A 15943-nucleotide genomic window follows, 5' to 3' on the forward strand; every position below is an offset into this window, starting at 1 on the left:
CATTCTACCCTCAGTGGCATTAAATGCCTTCAGACAAAGACACATACCTGGGTAATGGCCACCAGATTAAATACTCTGAAGAGGGTTTTTATCTGTAAAACTGGCCCTGGATTTTAATTGCACTGGAAAGGAAAATGGGGATATATCAGGATCTTCCACATCCTCTTCTCTTCAGAAGTGTGTAAGACCTGACAGAGCTGGTAGGCTAACACTAAAGCTATTTGCAGATGATTAACAGATCAAAGCTGAAATAAAACAGGAAGGTCAACAGAAAAAAAATTTGCTGTGTAAGGAGATAAGAGAAGTTTCCCACTTCAGAAGTGAACACAGAAGAGGTTGAACAGGTTGAAGGTCCAGGAGATGCTGCCAGAAGGGGACTGGGGCTGGAGATTAATTTGGTGGGTGTACAATGTTCCTGTTCCCTTTCCATCTAACCTCTTCTGATATATTAGTCCTCCACGTAGAGAAGAAGAAATAATTCCCTGCTTGTTACACATAGCCAGGAAAAAGAAAACTCAGGAAAATGTCCCCTGAAAAGGATTTAATCCTTTTCTGTTGATGGTTTATGATGCCAAATAATCCCACCTCTCTTCTAGTAAATTCCAGTTTAAGGGTCAATCAGTTACAGCTGTGCTAATCCACAGTTACTAACTTCTTTGCCTGCTGATGTCTCCATGGTGAAACCACAGATGAAACCTGGGTGACCTCCATGCCTTTCCCTACCGTGTTTAGAAAACAACAGATAAGGTAACGCAGTAAGGTAAGGCTCCACAACAACTGTGCACATACCATGCATGCTGTAAGCAGGGCAGGGATTTTCCTTTGTGAGGGCAGGTCTGAATAAGTTATGTCCCAAACTCTTGACTTGTGAAGGGAAAGAAACCTGTGGGTTTTTTTACCGCAGCTGACTGCAGCAATGCTGCTTTTTATGTCAACATACATTCTAGTGAATGTTAGTTTGTACTCTGTAGTGACAGGCTGTTTGCAGTAACCTTGGGAATACTGCTCTTATCTTGTATTTACACAACAAGTGCAAAGAAACGAGATTAGGTATTTTTCCACAATGTTTAAAAAACCTTTTTTTTCTCCTCTCTTGAACAAGGGCTGAACTTTAAACATTTCAAACACATTTCCCTCATTTGGAAGATGTACAGTTAATGTCGTATTAATCATTCACTGGCAGGTCTATTCTGGTCAGGTTATACTTATATTTTCATGACTATACCATGTCTCTTAGGTCAAGTGCAACTGTGGTCTGAGACTCCAGTATGGGAAATTGAAAGTAGTCAAAAACCAGCCTGGACTAGGACCACAGACAGGTACTGTGGCAGTTCTCTGGGCTACAGGACTCTGGTAAGGAACCAGGGCTACCAAAAGCATTTTGATGCATGGGATTGATAGCAAAACAATTCAGCATTATTTATTGCTCCCAAAGGAAGAGAGTTTTGCTTCTCTTGCCCTGTATTCAAATTTTATTTCAGCCACAAGATTCTGAAGGTTTTGCTTTACAAAACTTAATTTGTTCTCTCCCATCAGTGATAGCACTATCAGAAATTATTTCAAAGTGTCACATATTAAGCCCCACACAGGAGCACTGTGACCAGCTTTACAGGCCATACTATATGCATGCTCTTAAACAGACTGTCCAACCTCTCCATGACACAGTTTCATCCATGCCTGTGGTAACATCAGCCTCCCAGATGTGTTGTGAAGTATCATTTGTCTCTCTGTGCCAAACCAGCAGAATAAACCTGGCTGCCGTAAGTGCCAAACTCACTGGAAGAGCACCATACTGGAAAAGAGATGAAGTGGCAGCTCTGCAACACCCACTCCCTCCTCTGCTCTGGGAAAGCCTGGTTGTACACCTCTCTCACAAGGCAGAACAAGAGAATTTGCCCCTCTGTTGGTAGGGGCTTGCAGGTTTTTAAAAAAAAAGTATTAAGGGGAAATTTTCTCTATTGCACTGCAAGCAGTATCTCCTCTGTCTCCTGCAGAAATGTGCACAGAATTCTAATACAAATGTAAAGGTAATTAAAGATGTTTGATGCGGATGTGAGACGGAAGGGAAGGATTGCTGGAACATCAGTTCCTGCTGCTACAATTTTTTGTCTTTCAGGTCAGGTCCTGCACTGTCGAAGACAGGTACTGCTCAAGTTCCTGTTCTCTCCTGCAACTAGCAAGACCTTCAGAGGGAACCTCCTTCAGCTTTCCTGAAAAGGTTTTTGCTTCCTGGCTATGTGCAGGAATTAGAGTTATGTCACCTCTTGTACCTGACAGACTGATGTATAGGAAGAAACCAAATGCAAGGGAAACAGGGGCTTCATAAACCTGCCATGCATGTGCACTTTCATTTGTAAAGTCTTAAAATCTTCACACATTCAGCTGACCAACTATTTGCATATAAAGCACTGAGAAGCAAGGGATCATGGCAGGACTGCTATGGAGCAGCCTCCAGGGACACAGCAAGATTGACCTAATTACACATGGTTATTACTCACACTAAATCCCTGTGAACTCTGGAACAACCTTCACAAGATGGCACAGACCTGACAATTAAATCCTTTCATTTTCTTGTTCGTCTGGAGATGAAATTGCTTTATAGCACAATGCAAACTGATTTGCTGTTAGCAAAACAGAACCAATATTCAAAAAAGTGCAAAACCAGTTGAATATTGTACCTAACCCCATAAAGAGGCTAAAGGCTGGACATGGAGAAAGTCTCTATCTAATCAAGCTGTTGGCTGACCAGGACAGAACAAATTCATAAGTCATTAAGTACACTCGTACTGTCTGAACAGGATGGGGACTTTTGTTATAATTTTGCCATCATGACCATTCTGTTGGTCAGGTTACTTGACCTGCCTTCAGTGCTTATCTATTAAGGATATGTGACTGTGGAAAAGGGGTTAAAAAAAGTAACAGTTTCCTGTAGCAGGGTTATTCTAGTTGCATAACTACATCTGAAGGATATTTCCCAGAGCAAAAGGACTTTGCTAGGTGTGCAGGAAACCACGGCTTTTGTTGTTGTGGCACTGAACTGCCTCTAACCCACTGAACATGCCTCAAACTCATATCACCAAGTGCAAACAGTAACTCCCAAATCCTCAAAAATAGTGTTTGCTCAACAGAAAAATTCAATGCTCATTCTCCTCAGTGGGCCTTTTGCTGAAGCCAGAAAAATATCAAGAAAAGGCAACATGTAACAGAAACAAGTGGTATTTCATGTCTTCAAAATGGTCAAACAGGATTGGAAAGCAGAAGGGTTCCTTCCGTCTGCCCCAAGCTAACATTCACCCTGAAGATTACCAAGGGCAAATTACAAGTTTCCTTTAAAATACGTGTTGTTCCTGCAGAGGTCATGTTGCTCAGAGAGATTTACAAGGCTTTAGAGCTACTGTGTTAATAAGGCATCTTTCAATGGGAAAAGTACCCCATGCCATGTGCAGAAGTCACCACAAGTATTTCTCAGCTCAGTTATTTCTATTAATGCGGTAAAATAAAACACCAATACCATGCAAGTGCATGGAACCAAAGGCTGAAGAGAAGTAGGTAGGACAGAAGTAAATTACTTGTATTTACTAGTCACAGTAATAAACTCAGTCAAAAAAATGATGTTTCCCTACACAATAATCACCATTCTTTAGTGAAACCAAGAGCTAAACTGTCTCTCCCAATCATTTTCAATCACTAATTACATTTCAGAAACAAACTTCTCTGAACACAAGATTATTTTTCAGAGCTTAAATGTTCCTTTGGTATAAATTTCATGTTATTTTGGGAGAAGATAAAAGAATTACATAATTTGTTCAATTTGATTAAAAACCCAAACAAACAGAGCAACAGATTAATGTCAAAGCAAAACAGCAGTGCTGGTCTTCAGTTTAGTTTATGAACCACCACATTAAATCATCACTAAAGGTCATGTTGAAGGAATTAGGTCTTAAGAGAAAGCTCTTTTAAATCCAAAGGAAATACCCTTTGTAGTACATGTAAGAACATAAAGTTTATCATGGCAAGAAGCCCTGTTGAAAGCTTACAGGAAAATATTTCTGTGCTACCAGACAACCACAAGAGACAATTTTTAAGTTGCAAGAATAGGATGTTTCCCGTAGCTTTGTGCAGTTATTAGAATTTCCATCCTAACATTTTGGAGGTATTATAAATTATTCAAGTTTTGTGCTTTTCTAAATTAAACAGAATTTGGCACCTAGAATAATATTTTTTTTTGTCTGGTCACAAGAACTTTATTATCTCTGTTAACATGATTAATTCCAGTTTACTGCTTTCTCTTAGATGGATGCTACAGGATGTAAGTTGCTGTTGTGCTAGATTAATTTTACTTAGGAGACCCTGGCTACTCATCTGTGTAGATGGCTGAGATGCTTTCCAGCCACTCCCTCTTTCCTTCAGCAGTTGCAATCCTCAAGGAGAAAATAGACACAAACAACTTTTGTAGGGAAAGGGAAATCTGCAAGCCCAAATGTAGCATTTACAATAGTGTCATTAGCGGGTTCAGCCTCAAAGGCATTCTAAACAATAATTTCTCTTTACATCAGCTATGTACACTAATGCTCCATAACTTACATCTTCTATAAAACCTGTCCAAGCCAAATCAAGCCATTATCCAGATACCAGCACACAACAGTGTCTATTCCATGGTCTCAGGACTCTGCCCTGTGACACTTGAAGGGGTTTGCCAGGATTATGAGACTGTTACTGCACCAAAGTAGCAAACAGAGTCTTGACTCACTGGACCAAGAAGGTGATGGCTCTAAATCACGTGCACTGTATGGAGTTCACTGTACCACAAGATACACGTGTGGCATCAGACCTGGGGGTTTCCTCTGAGAACAAGGGCTGACATTAAACCTCAGACTCAGACTGGAGGAACACATCTCAAGCTCTATCCTTTAGGACAAGAGGATAAAAATCAGATTTTCTCCTCCCAGCTAAAAGTGCTGCATGTTAAGTAGTGTCACTTCCTTCAACATCTGTCTGTTTTCAATTTCCCCCAAAGTCAATGCAAAGGATCATGGAGCAGGTATTCCCAGGGACCAGCCCAGAGCAGCTGTGGTAGAGAAGGGGTGTGACACAGCCCTACCAGTGATAACAGATGTTATCACCCTGAATCCTTTCCACAGTTCTGGAGCAGGACCAAGTGGCCTCAGGCATGAAGTACCCCTGCTAGCTCATGACAGCAAGCATCCTCCCCTCCCAGCTCTTCCCCTATAACACAAAACCTAACCAGCAATGACTGCTGAGGGTGTCTATTTTTTTGTCTCATTGCTGAGTACCAGGGCAGGGCACCTGGGCCCCTGGCAATCCTCTTACCAGCAAGCCTAAGCTCTAGAGAAGGGCTCTACCCAGTAAGAGATCTGTCAGCACTCAGCTGCCCACAAGCCCCTCTCGACATCTCTGCGAAAGGAAATCAAAACACATTAAAAAAACTGAATGTGTGGTTTATTATATTTAAGATGCTATTTGTCTATAGTGTTTAAATATGTCTGTCACACAGTTATCAGTAAATGAGTGTAATTTTACATGTTCAGTTTTTTGATACACAGTACAGGACTACAAGTGTGGTAAAGGAGCATGAGAAATTAATATTTCCTTGATGCACGCATCAAACCTTGCAGCACCACTTAAAAGCTCAGAGTAAGGACTCAAAATGCAGTATTACAAGCACTACTAAATCAACCAAGAGACATACCTATATTAAACATTAGAGAAACAAAACAAATGACACAAAGGTTTAATGTTTAAGATTTGATACAGGATTAAAATACTAATATTTTTAATGTCCTGGCTTCAAATTAATAAATATAAAAACAATATAAAAATATACACCAGTTGATAAAAGGATGCACTGAGTAAGGTTAGAAAGCTAAATTTCACTTTCAAATGTATGCAGGTATGTCTTTAGGGAGAGGATTTCTGTGTAGCTGCGACTGGTCTTTCGGAAGAAGTCCAAGCTAGTGAGCTGTTCTATGTCACGAACACGTGCAGTGTGCATCTTAAGAAGATCTTCAACCCACTTTGATTCATCCTCTGAGCTCTGGGGAAAAAAAAAATAAAGAAGTTTTATAACAAGTCTTGTCAAATATCATCTCCAAAAGCAAATGCAACATGTCTACACATTTGGTCAAAATTTGAAGACTCTCTGCAACTTATTCAAGAATGAATAAGGTAAATGAGATACAAGAAAATAAATTTGACATTTAACACACAAGACTAATCTTACAGTACCCATTTTATGATGGGATGGACACAAATACCATAATCATCTAGAAAAAACTAGCCTCAAGTTGCAGTTGCTTCAGAAAAACTGCCATAGGTTTTTCAGAAGATCCACTGGTCACTTCATGTTTTTTTCTCTCACAGAAAGAACTCCATATCAATTACTTTTGAATTACCAAAGCCCAGACTCTAGGCTGTTTGGCTTTGAATTCTACGCCTACACATTATTATTGATTGATGGTCACATCATCTAACAGAGTAATATTTTAATCTTAAATAAAATAAACATTTTATTTTTTAGGGGACCTTTACAATTTATTACACAGTTGGGACAATGGTTTATGTAGGTACCTAAAAACTCTTGTGATTGGAACATACATATTATTCACTGACAGAAAAAAGTATTGTACCAATAATTTCCTGAGACAAAGAAAAAAAAATCAGAAAGGTTATGCTGCCAGAGTGATTTGGGTCAGGTTCTCTTAGGGGACAGCTGCTGCTTCATGCCTTGTGCCAGCACCAGCACATGTTGGAGTCACCCACAAACGAAGGTAACTGGCGAACACATCAGAAAATCAGCCCTGCAAAACACTGCAGTGACTTGTTGTAAGGCTGTTTGTGTGCCTTAACTGGCCCAGCAACATGTGCCATGAGCACTGCACCCAGGGCACAGCACAGTGGGGAGCAGACGTGGGAAAAGGACAAAGCAAACAGGACTTTTCCCCCTTTGGTCCCTCTGGCTGGAAACTACACCACTGCTAGGGAAGAAAGGAACAGTGGGCTGTATCTCAGGTATTCAGACTTCATGTGTATAACTTGGAAATTTTGCTGGTAAAAAGTATTTCTGGGCCTATTCCTGGAAATTAACCCTTTTGTGACTGCCTCAGCAATGTTCTCCTACCAAATGATCCTCTCATGGATGAAGACTAAATTCCAGCAATGCCAGAGCCTATCCAGTGCAGTAGTTGAGCCACAGACTGGAAGTGGGTCATCCGACAGAAGGCAGGAGGGTGAGCGTGATTGTTTGCACAGAGAGGACACCAAGTCCCAGACTGGTCACAGCTGGCTGCTCTAAAGCAAGTGTCCATGACCCAAGGCAGCTCCTGCCTGGCTCAAAGCTCTCAGCCCCAAACCAGCTTTCCTGGCCGTTTCACTAACAACCTGAGGATCACAACCAGGTCTAGAACAAGAAAAGAAAGATGCAAATTAAGAGGGAAGAGGAGGGAGTGTGTCCTGCTCACTCCCCTCTGCCTGCAGTGCCTTGCTCCAAGGATGCCACCTGGCAGCCTGTGGCTGTGGGAAGCCCCTGCTTCAGCCTGGCAATCAGGAATCTGCAAACAGGCCTCCGTAGGGTTGTTAGTGCAAATGCAGCCACTGTGACATTTTTGCTTTCTTCAAGCCTTTTTTTTCTGAGCAGGAAATTTGCAGAGCTCAAAAGGAAGTTATGAACGAGCTACAAAGCTCACTTTTTTTGAATACAAGCAGTCTGCAAAAGACCTCCAACATGAATGAGTCATAGGATGGGGAGGCTTGTTTAACCTAGGCCAGCATGACAGCATTTGCATTATTCCAGAAAATCAATAACTGATCTATGTTTATTTTTTCCAGTCCACAACTGGCCCATGAAACCTAAGGCCTAGAAGCAAGGATTTTAAATATCACTATCAACTAACACAGTGTTACATTACCACATAACAATGAATGAAGCGTATACATTTAAAATGACAGTTTTCTCCAGCTGTAGTGCTTAGTCTCACCTCAAAAATAAGGAGAGTTTTAGAAGGAAAAAGTAACAATTGAAAACATGGAGATAAATAGGAATAAGTGATCAGTTAGGAGGCTAACACAAAATCCAGTGGAAAAAATACCAGATATTCTGTACAAGAATCTTTCTGAATATCAGCTGGAAAGCTGAATATGGTGCATGTGGACATGTAGATGAGGAACTCACTTATGAGAATAAATTTAAATGTTTTGCTGGAAGAGAAAGCAGTGTCCTGGAGGAATTTTCTAGTAGTTTCTAGGGTTCCTTCAACTTCGGTCTTAGAAAGGATTTTTTGTAATGTTTTCACACACACTTCTTGTACCAAGGTCATTAGTTTCTAGCAAAAACCTCAACAGTTGGGAACTGCTGTCAATGCAGAGGAAGACTGGAATAGCAGGATACAGATACAGGAGCTCCCAGGACAGCACGAAATTTGGTTATCCAAATTGGCAGACAGAAGAGAAGGACCTGAGTGTACCAGTTGTGCACAAATGTGAGCCACCATTGTAACACAGCTATGGAAAAAACAAATTATATCAGGGGAGTTGTGTCCAGAAAGAAAACCCTTTTCATTTTGAGATCTAAGCTTCAGTGCTTAATCTCATTCATGATCCAGGTGAAAAAAAAGATGGGACTGGATGACATGCATAGGAAGTCTACCAACAGTCTCATCCTCTCTTACAAGAGCAAAAAAGATCCTGGGTCTTCCAGGAATAGGGAGAAGTTATTTGCCTTGAGAATCATCATAAATCATCTCTAGGGTAAATCCCAGAGAGGGGCTATTTAAGACAGAAAAATGTTGACACAAGAATAAATGGGCATAACCTCACCATGAATAAACACAGTTTAGAAAAGGAATAAATTCAGATGAGAAGAGTAGTGGTGTTCTTTAACGGCTGTGTGAAGAGAATGTGTGTACAGCTAGAGCAGAGCAGAGGGAAAGCTAATATTTCTGCAGCTCTTAAAAGAAAATGGTGGAGAGGTTAAGGTAAAATTCCTACAGTATCTCATGCATTTCATCCACGAAGTATGGTGAGGTTTTGTGCAATCAGTTCTTTGAAGAAATAAGATGGAATACCATGTGCAAAAGTAAGGCTGATGATATATTTCAATGGCAAAAATTTGCCTAACTGTATTTTCATTTCCACATTTTGGAGTGGTTCTTTGCTATACAAAAGGCATGGACCAATATCTGCTAATGACCTTGCAGAAGTACTGAAGTTCCTCTCAAACTGTAAATACATACACTGTATGTATTTACAAGTAGCATGACCTACAGAGAAAAGGAGCCTGGTTTGAAATATAAGAAATCAAAGACTGGAAGAGACCATTATCATAAAGAGCTCATAAAAAAGATTTCAGCAATTTAAGAGAACTATTACACACAATATAAAGAGGAAAAAATAAATTACTTTGTCATAAAATTACATATGGGCAGAGTTATAAGGCCAGAGACACTAATAACTGCCAAAATAGTAATTTCCAGATCACTAACTGGATCTTGATTCTGAGAAAAGCAGTCCAGGGAAAAGCCACAATGCACTATATGTAGAAGTTTCTGAGACTTCTGGTGGAAGACATCTCTGCCCAAAACAGTTGCGATCCAAACAGGGGAAAGCCAGACCTGCTCGAGAGAAAGGGATACTGCTCCAAAAGCATGGGTTTGAAAAGTGGGCCCTGAAAGCAAGCAATGCTTGATGAATGAAAAAGAAACAGTGTTCAAGGTCAGTTGTGCTCAGAGCTGGAATGACTTATTTCTGCCTGTAGTTGGAATAGGAGTCTTAACTTTTTTTGCCAGTACAAAATTTATAACATTAATGCGTTCATTCAGGAAACAGTCTCCTGGCAGTCTATAGTGAAGTGTCTGTGTGCAGGAATCCACACAGCTGTGTAATGGGAGAACAAGTTCAGGCGGAAGGACAAGTCTAAATACAGCTGCCTGGGAGCTCTGCTGTCCTCGTGGAGTGCCAGAGCCCACGGGGGACCCAACCTCCTGCCACACAATCAGCTGCCAAGTGTGCACTTTCTGCAGTGCTGACCAGACCAAAGCCTTCACCAAGATTCTTACAGCAGATGATCTTGCATCCTAAGGGCAGATAGAAAATATACTAGAAGGGTATTTGGCCATCTCTGTAATAAGAAGCCAAACTTTTCCCTTGAATCAAGGTGTTCTGGAAACAGCAAGAGTTGGCATTCTACCCTTGGCAGGTTATAGTATATACTTTTAATACTGTGTGGGTTGGACGTAATCATGCTGACTGATGCACCCAGACTGCCGTAGCAGACAGATTGCATTGTACCTGAAAATGGAAACTGACCTCCATAAAAATATCAGGCTGGCTGCCAGCACAGTATGTTTATACATACAGCCTCCCCCCAGTCTGCTCTGAAGTTACACTGACAAAATGTAAAATCCTACAGGCAAAAAACAATACTGGCAACCTACAGTATGTCAGTTCTTTCAGACAATTTTAGGTGCAGTAATAGATCCGTATTTCTACTGCTATCGTGGAGGAGTGCTTTTGTCTAATGAGTTAATGACTCTTAACAGAGGCACTACCCTGTGCTTCCTTTTCAAGGCATTAGTGAACAATTGCCTCTAATAGTAATGGGTTTTCACAGGGACATGTTTACCACAGGGCTGCAGTAGTGCAACCAAACTTACGTTGCAGCTCTCGTCATTGTCAGGCCGGTGCGGAAGGATGTATGAGAGAACAGAAAGTGGTCCATCACACTTGTCGGCTGGCTGAGTGAAATCTAAGCAGCTGGTTATGATGGCATAGTAATGTGTTGGAACAGGGATTGCACTGCCTTCCACAAACCTGGGGGAATAGAGCAAATATTTATCCACAAAGGGTGAACTTGTCGGGAAGAAGGTTACACAAACAACATGGTCTTTCCTTTCCTACGTGTAAGGACACACATACATTGTTGAGATGTGTTTGATTCCTGAACACTATCGAAAGTGAGCATCCAATTAGCACACATTGTGCTACAGAAATACCTCATGCAGTGCTGAAAGGCTTCTTCAGTTCAGAAACACAGAGAATGCATTACTGAATTAACAAAAGACTTGAGCATGTAACTCAACAGCACAACTCTTAAGTTCTGGAGAATTTTAGAGACAATAGACTATGTGGAACCGAATTCAACTTCGTCTCAAGGATGAAAATTTCAAAGTAAAGGTGAGCAATTAACTGCTGAATTATAATTTCCTTATTTTTACTACTGTCCTACCTACATGAGCATTAAGTCCCAGTAACTTTAGAAAGAGCTAGAAAATTATGTCTCCTCACAAAAAAATTAAATAATGTGCAGGTAATTAATTGTTTAAGATAAAGTCATCATTAAGAGAAGCAACAGCAAACCAGTGTACAGACAAACTCTTACTGTTTTATTTTGTCGGGTGTGTCATGTAAACCATCATAGTCATAGTCAAAGATTGGTCCACTTATAACATTGACTCCATTTCGTTCAGTAGCATATCTCTTCACCAAAATCCTTTGGAAATAGTTCCATACCTCTGTGGTGATAAAAAACCCAAAACAACAAATCAACCAAAAGTAATAACAAAACCCCAAGCCAAAAAAAAAACAAAAAAAAACCTCACAACATACCAACATTTGGATAAGTCAAAACATGTCAAAATTATAAAGTTTTTTCTTTCTGAAGATAAAAATCCAGACAATATTATTCATATGACAGTAGGAGAAATCAAAGACTAAGTATTACAGAGTTACTGCAGCTTCATTCAGTTTTGTCAATAAAGCCTATTCAGACTTTGTTCTCTTGATTTTTTTCTCCAACCAGTGATAAAAGAAATACATGGTACCACTCCCAGGCTGGCATTGCAATAGATCTTGCACAGAGATTCTGCTGTTCCTTCACCAAGCTGTAGAAACAGCTATTTACATGTTTTTGATATCTCTTTAAACACTGCCTTCATCTTTGTTATCTACTTACAGGGAACTATGCAGGGGTGGTGCATTTTGGGAGTTTTTATTCGTCCTTAAAAGGATAAAGTACCATAATTAAAAGCTAAAACCAAACATTTTAAAACAAAGAGAAATACAAAGGTTGTATTCATTCAGTTAAATTCTCCTTCAATACAAAACGTTTAACTTTTAAACTAAGTGCCATCAAGGATGACCAAAGTCACGTCATAACAGCAACTTTGGAAACAGCATGATACACTTTCTCCCACCATGTCCTCGAACCTCCAGTGATATCATACTTTTAGTTCTTCTTTTCCTCCTTATTTTAACCTACAGCAGTGTGGGTAAACAAAACTTGTCAGACTTGCAAGACTAACACTTGTCTTGCCAGCTCAGACCATTAAGTCCATGTTTCCCTGGAGCTGGTAGCAAGGACAGCTTTGGAAAGCCCCCTTGTGCACCTTGTTCTAAGATTGCTCAGTGTCACATGCAGTCCCAGCTGGGGCTGATGCCCAGGGCCCCACCAGCAGCGGTCTAACAAGAACCTCAGCCTAGTAACTTGGCAATACCACTCCTCCAGCTGCTCACCCCTCCAGTGCATATGCCTTAATAATACAATCAGTCTAAAAAGCAAAGATTCCCTCTTGCCTCACTGCCTAAATTTTGTATCTAAATCAGATCCTAGCTCCACTTCCCACTGCAACCACATACAGAGCAACGCCAGGGCAATGAGGGGCCAGCCCAGGGGTATCATTTTTGGAGCTCCAGCAAAGCAGGAGCTGCTTAAGCCAATCTCACAATGGAAAAGGTGGACACAGAATTATTGCCAGTGGGAATGGGATGGGACAGTGAATTATAAACACAAAGCAGAGGAGGGGTGGCCTCTGCAGCCAGCATTACCACCAAAGCCAGTGCAACATAACACTGCCACCTCCTATTTAACCTGTTATGGAGTAAGATCCATGTAATGAGCTTATACTTGACTCTCAGCACTGCAACCTGCACACATGGAGTAGTTTGTAATTCCCCAGGAATGACATTAGTACCAGAAATTTTTTGTAAGGAATCCTTCACCCACACTTGATGAAGAAGGCCACTAGACAAAATGAGCTGCTAGAGGTGGGTTGTTCTCCTGTGATTAGCATTTCAGCCAAATACTTAGATTAATATTAGCATTAAGAGTATTTTTATGAAGTGATTCAGGAGTGGGAAATCCCCAATAATTTTTCACTCTTTAATCAGTCAAATGCTTTTGCTCAAATTTCCAGCAAACATCACTACTTGGTCCTACACAGAGGTTTTTCAGTTAAAAACACTCTTTTCTGGTTAAAAAGAAAAAGACTCCCATAGACTTTGATGTTTATCCAAACCTCTCTGGCCTAAAATCTGAATTGGAAATCTCACAACAGGCTCTTGAGATTCTTCCAAGGCTTGTCAATCCCCGCCAAACCAAAAATGCCACCAGAATAGCCTGATGGTTTTCCTACCTCTTGGCAAGACTAGAGAGAAAAGGGATGTGTAGACAAAAGAAATGTTAGTAGTACAACCCTTCAGCACTGAAAGTTTCAGACAGGTTTAAATCATCCCTAATTTTCCATAAATTTGTTTACCCTTCTATTTTCTTTATAGGTGATAAATATATTCATTCTCCCTCTAAGGGCACAGAGAGAAAAATAAAACGTAATCACTTGTCCCTAAACTACAAAATACCAAGGGCACACTCCCAGGCTTGTGCACACTCTCAGGCTCCAGCTGCTGCCTAAGTATGTTCTGCACTAGCTTGGGCTACAGACAAGAGAATCTGCAGGGTCTTATAGAAAGTGAATTACTGTGGCATAAAGCACAGCTGTGGACCTACAGCATGGCTGTGCACCAAGGAAAATAAACCTTTCTTAAAACTTAAGCTTTTCTTGTGATATTTTGCCTGCCCATACCTAGCACTATACAGGTGCTCACAGGTTATTAGCTGCTGGCTACAGGTAACTGAATTTTATGTTCTAAACTTCTCCTATCAATTCATTCCATAATCCAACACAAAGTAAAAAAAACCAAAAAAAAATTGCTGGTAAAGAGAAGTATAGTCATGGAAAGAGCACTTACTTTTGAAGGCAGGATACATTGGAATGATATTTGTTATTAGAAAGGCATCGTATTTTGCTTCTGCAGAGGAACTTAATTCTGAAAATAGGGAAAGAGAAAAATATTAATAAGATGAAATATAAGAATTTCAGAGAATATAAAAATGTTTGAAAATGGCTTAAGAGATTAACCAAAGGGAAGACCATAATCTAAACAGCAATCTGTATGCTATATTTAGAAGTGCACACTACGTACACAAAATTTGTCTTTAATGTAACTGCTGAATATGGAAAGGAAAAATTTTATCTTTGCTTCAACTGTCACTCAGTTCAAAATATTTTCATATAGCTTATCTGTTTTTGCTATCTTAAAAGGCAGAAAGCTCTGCAGGCTTTTATAAAAGACACCAACAATTTCTTGGGAGAGGAGCATGGGATTATCTTCTAGTTCTGAGCGAACCTCTGCACCATTCCATTTCAGAAATCCACCATAAAATATTTCAGCCACTTAGTGAGGAAGGCAGAGCAATGAAGTTCACAACTGTGAAGAGTTGTGCCCCTTCAACATTTACCAATCCCAGATCATTGATCCAACACTGAAGCAAAGCAAGTACATCAGGAGAATTGAGGATGCTTGTTTACACAGGTTTTCTACTATCACTATTTCTACAGGATGGTAGAAACTTTTACAGTATGCAAGAGTCTAATAAAATTTGGATTTATAAATAAAAAATTGTGTTTATCTTACTGGTGTTTGAAATCAAAATTACTCTGTTTATATCTGATGAGATTTGCCTGAAGTATGTTCACACCAAAGGTTTTCCCTAAAAAAACCAAGAAACTTACAAAATCCCTAGGTACTAAAAAGCTCTTTAAACTTACGAGGAGGGAAAAGGAATCCATAGGAGAGCTGTTTGTCGCCTCTGTAGGCAGCGCAGCTCTGGCTGTTTCCTGGAGAAATGCGGAGGTCAGGCCTCACACAGCTGGCCAGGTGTTCTGGGACACCTGATACCTCTGCCTGCATTGAGGAACATGGAGACAACAAAAAAATGTCATTTCAGCTTTTACAGATGAAAGGAAACTAAGTCATACAGTTGACAGACTAAACAGAAGGCCCTGTGTGCAGTAAAATAAACCACTTGACTCTACAACCAAATCCTCCTCCTGCATTGCTGCACAGCCCCTTCCTCAGGGAACAGAAATCCCTGTGGGAGATAATTCAAATGAAGTTGCTCATAATAAAGCAAATCCCCAATGAACAAAGTTTTTTAAAAAATTAAAACAGGAGAAGAAATATACAACCCTTCCACCTTAAAATTCTTCTGTCATGAAGGAAATAAAACAATTTGGACACTGTTTACAATGGTAGTTGACATAATTTCTGATGGGAAAATCTCCCTGGGGAAGGGAAATTTTAAGACTTCAAGAACCTAGATACCAAAGAAATTCACCCAAGACTTTTAAAGCCCATTTCAAGAGTAGAGAGAACACTAACCTGTTTGGAAATAGTGTAGGATGTCCAGAGAGGCATCAGGAATGTTTCACTGTAGCCACTTTCGAAGTCGTGGTGATGCAGGATATTGTATTTTGTGCGGTACAGTACTGCAGGGCGTCCATATAAAAGATGCTTCTCTAAAGATCAAAAGAAATTACATTTATATTTACTACTGAAAGTCTTAAGGATGAAAAAAAAAGGGAAGGGGGGTTAGCTTTCCATCAAATGTTGATTTTTTAGTGATCATTAATGGGACACTGACCCCGAATAACTACGAAGAAAATCTTTTGGCAGAGAGAGAAAAAAAGAAAAACAGCTCTTCAACTATTCTGGCTGCAATCCCCATTCCAGGCTCACAAACACGCTTTGGGATTAGAAGTCCCTTCTACACTTGAAAGCTTGTTTGTGTCACAGCGTGGAGAGAGGGTGTTTT

General features: G+C 40.2%; 1 protein-coding gene and 1 long non-coding RNA gene across 10 annotated transcripts in view; one reads left to right on the top strand and one right to left on the bottom strand.

Annotated features, from left to right (window-relative positions):
- The first annotated feature begins 299 nt into the window (after nucleotides 1-299).
- Nucleotides 300-3810, top strand: LOC107200578. 3 transcript variants are annotated; one of them, XR_004496232.1, is made up of 4 exons: nucleotides 300-398; nucleotides 645-760; nucleotides 1238-1353; nucleotides 1742-3810. It is a non-coding gene; the product is annotated as an uncharacterized LOC107200578 (long non-coding RNA). The 3 variants fall into 3 exon arrangements; XR_004496233.1 differs by having other exon boundaries at nucleotides 690-760; XR_004496231.1 differs by lacking the exon at nucleotides 300-398 and having other exon boundaries at nucleotides 405-760.
- A 1628-nt stretch (nucleotides 3811-5438) lies between these two features.
- ENPP2 (ectonucleotide pyrophosphatase/phosphodiesterase 2) overlaps nucleotides 5439-15943 on the bottom strand; it is a 56502-nt gene continuing 45997 nt past the window's right edge. For 6 of the 7 annotated variants that reach the window (XM_015619271.1, XM_015619270.2, XM_015619268.2 and 3 more), the window contains 6 exons: nucleotides 15511-15647; nucleotides 14898-15033; nucleotides 14038-14115; nucleotides 11393-11525; nucleotides 10668-10824; nucleotides 5439-6055 (listed from right to left, as the gene is read on the bottom strand). In XM_015619271.1, the coding sequence (XP_015474757.1) occupies nucleotides 5885-6055; nucleotides 10668-10824; nucleotides 11393-11525; nucleotides 14038-14115; nucleotides 14898-15033; nucleotides 15511-15647 (812 nt within the window). In that variant the 3' untranslated portion in view covers nucleotides 5439-5884. The remainder of the gene's footprint in view (nucleotides 6056-10667; nucleotides 10825-11392; nucleotides 11526-14037; nucleotides 14116-14897; nucleotides 15034-15510; nucleotides 15648-15943) is intronic. The other variant, XM_015619275.3, reaches the window with a different exon arrangement.

This window comes from Parus major, chromosome 2 (assembly GCF_001522545.3).
Source record: "Parus major isolate Abel chromosome 2, Parus_major1.1, whole genome shotgun sequence".
NCBI lineage: Eukaryota > Metazoa > Chordata > Aves > Passeriformes > Paridae > Parus > Parus major.